The sequence below is a fragment of the Dipodomys ordii genome, unplaced genomic scaffold (genome assembly GCF_000151885.1).
Source record: "Dipodomys ordii isolate 6190 unplaced genomic scaffold, Dord_2.0 Scaffold107, whole genome shotgun sequence".
Taxonomy (NCBI): domain Eukaryota; kingdom Metazoa; phylum Chordata; class Mammalia; order Rodentia; family Heteromyidae; genus Dipodomys; species Dipodomys ordii.
Window position 1 is genome coordinate 1,363,403 of NW_012267323.1, and position 4,189 is coordinate 1,367,591.

General features: G+C 44.4%; 1 protein-coding gene across 1 annotated transcript in view; it reads left to right on the plus strand.

The window, feature by feature from the left end:
* Positions 1-105: 105 nt before the first annotated feature.
* Positions 106-4,189, plus strand: part of Cpne4 (copine IV) — a 133,096-nt gene continuing 129,012 nt past the window's right edge. Inside the window, exon 1 of the mRNA XM_013028039.1 lies at positions 106-285. Coding sequence (XP_012883493.1) covers positions 106-285 — 180 coding nt within the window. The remainder of the gene's footprint in view (positions 286-4,189) is intronic.

The window sequence follows — 4,189 nt, forward strand, 5'->3', positions numbered from 1 at the left end:
TCTTCTTCTTCTTCTTCTTCTTCTTCTTCTTCTTCTTCTTCTTCTTCTTCTTCTTCTTCTTCCTTCCTTCCTTCCTTCCTTCCTTTCTTCCTGGCCTAAAACAGAATGAAGAAGATGAGCAACATCTATGAGTCAGCTGCCAACACACTGGGAATATTTAACAGTCCCTGCCTGACCAAAGTTGAGCTGCGTGTGGCGTGCAAAGGCATTTCCGACAGGGATGCTCTTTCCAAACCTGACCCCTGCGTGATCCTCAAGATGCAGTCCCACGGACAATGGTTTGAGGTAGGTAAGCAAGTCCGAAGAGACAGACGAAGGCATGCACATGGTTGGGTGATTGTCCCAACATTGTGTGTGTGTGTGTGTGTGTGTGTGTGTGTGTGTTATTTTCTATCTTGAGGTGGTTTCTTGGGATAAGATCGGGCATTCCAGAAACGAATGCGATTGACCAACCATGGGTGATGTCTCTTTCTGTCATGACGTTGGGATACTGTGGATATTTTTCACCCTGCCCCCTTTCGTTCACCAGCTTAAAAACTCAGAGCATTTTCGCCTAGTGACCAAGACATTTCTCATCAGGTGCCATGCCCGGTTATCAACAAAGGGTATAATGGGAGAGCAGATTGGGCAAGAGTTGTTCTGTCAATGAGAACAGCAGGCTGGCTGGGGGTTAAGAAAGATGATGTCCCAAGGATGATATGAAATAAATAAAAAATAACTATGGTAAAAATAAAAACATCCAGTCTCATAGAAAAGACAGGATTCCAGCTCGGCTTCCATTAAGGATTCATAGAATTTCCGTTGAAAACAATATTGGCTGGAGGGTATTGGAGGAGGTTTATTTCCAGTGCTTCATGTGAAACTGCTCACTTCATCTTTTGTTTGTTTGTTTGTTTGTTTTAGTCGGTGGTGGGGCCTGACCGGACCCCAAGATGGTTATGAAAAAGATAGAACCAATCAAATCTAGGCACACTGGTGGCTCACACCTGTCATCCCAGCTACTCAGGAGGCTGAGAACTGAGGATTGTGGTTCAAAGCCAGCCAGGGCAGGAAAATCCAGGAGACTCTTATCTCCAATAAACTACTCAGGAAAAGCTGGAAGTGGTGCTGTGGAGCCTTGAGCACAAAGAGATGCAGGGACAGTACCCAGGCCCTGAGTTCAAGCCCCAGGATCAGGCAAAAAGAACTATCAGAGCATCTACCACTAAGAGCACTCTGCCTCTGAATAGATGTAATCACCTTCAAATTTTTGGCTGGTCCTGGGGCTTGAACTTGGGGCCTGGGCGCTGTCCCTGAGTTCCTGAGCTTCTTTTGACTCAAGGCTAGCGCTCTGCCACTTGAGCCACAGCACTACTTCTGGCTTTTTCTTGGCCTTTCTGGCCTTTCCCCCTTCCACCCCACCCCGGCCTTTCTTGCCTGGGCTGGCTAAGAACCGTGATCCTCAGATCTCAGCCTCCTGAGTAGCTAGGATTATAGACATGCACCACTGGCGCCTGGCTGAGATTTTTTTTTTTGAAGTCTTTTCTGTGTAACTCATAACATAATTGATTACTGGCTCCTTAACCATCTTTCCTTTGTCCCAGTTAATCTGTTATATCTTTTGAAAATAATGAGAATGTCAATCTATTAATAATTATATAGTCCAAATAATATCACTGATTATTTGCTGAGGACATTAGTAGTGATTTATCAATTAAATATGTCGAGAGTATTTCTACAGTACCAAGTACAATTCTATGCATATCATTATTTGCCAGTAATATTGATAGTGATTTATTAATTAAATATGTGGAGAGTATTTATGTAATATCAGGTTCTACTTTACTAATATTAATACCATTTGCTAATAATATTAACAGTGATTTGCTAGTTAAACATATCGTATTAATACAGTATCAGGTATTCTCCCAAGCACTTTTTATAAAATTTTTTGCCGGTCATAGGGTCTGAACTCTGGGCCTGGGCGCTGTCCCTCAGCTCTTCAGCTCAAGGCGAGTGCTCTACCCCTTGAGCCATGGTGCCACTTCTGGTTTTCTGGTGGTTCATTGGAGATCAGAGTCTCATGGATTTTCCTGGCCTGGGCTGGCTTTGAACCGTGATCCTCAGATCTCAGCCTCCTGAGTATCTAGGATGACAGGCGTGAGCCACTGGCACCAGGCCTCCAACCCAAGTGAGTCTTGATCTGCTCTTCTGGTCCTACCAAATCTCTGACTGACCACTGGCATCAACCTGGGGAATCTCTCTCAAGATCTAATCTCTCAACTCAGCATCAGAGAGAGAGAGAGAGAGAGACCATGCTGATAAACTCCCTTCCCATTTTATTTTATTTTATTTTATTGCTTTGGTGTTCACGTCAGTTTTCAGTCATTCAGCTGACAAAAATGACAAGAACATTCTTCCCTTCTGGAAATCCTAGGCTTTCTTGGGGTCAAGGTATAGGCTAATGAAATACTTTATCTTGATTCAGGTTCCCCATCCTGAGTAGCTCTGTTTTCCACATTTTGAGACTTTTCCTCTCATGCCTGAACATCTTAATCCTCGGTGTTTTCTTCTTGAGCATGCAGGTTGAGTGCTAGCAGGAAGATTACAGTTTATGATTGTATATTGAAGGAGGAAGAAGATTGATGTCTTCTCACTACCCCTCCTCCTTGGATTGGTGTCAGCCTCTGTGTGTGCATGTGTGTGTGTGTGAGAGAGAGAGAGAGAGAGAGAGAGAGAGAGGTGTCAGTAGTCCTGGGACTTGAACTCTGGGCCTGGGTGCTGTCCCTCAGCACTTCAGCCCAAGGTGAGTGCTCTACCACTTGAGCCACAGCGCCACTTCTGGTTTTCTGGTGGTTTATTGGAGATAAGAGTCTCATGGACTTTCCTGTCCAGGCTGGCTTTGAACTGTGATCCTCAGGTCAAAGCCTCCTGTGTAGCTAGGATGACAGGCGTGAACCACTGGCACCTGACTTACTTTTATTTTTTTTTTAATTTTAAAAATGACTTCAGTGAGGACTGGAGTCATAGTTCAAGTAGTAGAGCACCAGCTTAACAAAGCCCTGAGTCCAAACTCCAGTACCACAAAATAATTGATGAGAAGAAGAAGGAGAAGGAGAAGAAGAAGAAGGAGAAGAAGAAGAGGAGGAGAAGAAGGAGGAGGAGGAGGAGGAAGAGGAAGAAGTTGTTTAAGAAGAAGAAGTTGTTTAAGCTAGGTGCTGGTGAATCACATCTGTAATCCTAGCAACTCAGCATAGAGACCCGAAGGACCACAGTTCAAAGTTAGCCTGGGCAGAAAAGGCTATAGAGACTCCCATCTCCAATCAGCAAAAATCCAGGCATGGCTCAAATGGTCGAGCACCCAACTGTGAGCAAGAAAACCAAATGAATATGTAGTCCCAAAGCCCACATGCTTCTCTGAGATGATCATACCCATGTATTCCTACCTAAGGGGCCAGAGAGGAGACAGAGGCAATGCTCTGATGAGTATTTATAAGATTTTGAGTGGTAACACACAGACACCCCAATTCTTTTGCCACCCCTGGCTGTGGAACGCATTTCTTCCTCACAGAGGGAAGGACTGAAACATACTCCAACATGCTCATCACGTTTTAGCCCCCTCCTCCCAAACCGGCACCGTATCCATGAATAGAGCCATGTAACACCACTGGTATCATAATAACACTCTCATGTACACAACCCAGCCCACACATACTCTAATAAACAAGTGTGTGAGTTTATGTGAGAGTTGGTGTGTGTGTGTGTGTGTGTGTGTGTAAATGAATCCAAAACGCCTTCTAGATTGTCATCTCTTTCAATCTGAAGGCTTTCTAGGCTTTGATGCTGTGGGTTATTTATAAAGAGAGGAAGAGAAATTGATTTAATAACCCTGTCACATTATGCAACACTAGAAGAACTCGAGACCGGGGAAAAAACAAAAAAGTACTCTTGTGTATGCTGGGTGGGAAGGAAAATATTGTGATAGCTGCATCGACCAGTGTGTGTGTGTGTGTGTGTGTGTGTGTGTGTGTGGTCGGAGAAAGGAACTGGTAGAAATGATGGCAATGACTCAAGGATGCTTGAAAACACCATTTTGCTCCCTGTGGGATAGATTTGACCGTGACACCACAGACTTCCTGCCACGGAAGATAGTGATTGCTAACTCTTTTCTTTTTTCTGTTGGTCATGGGGCTTGAACTCTGGGCCTGGG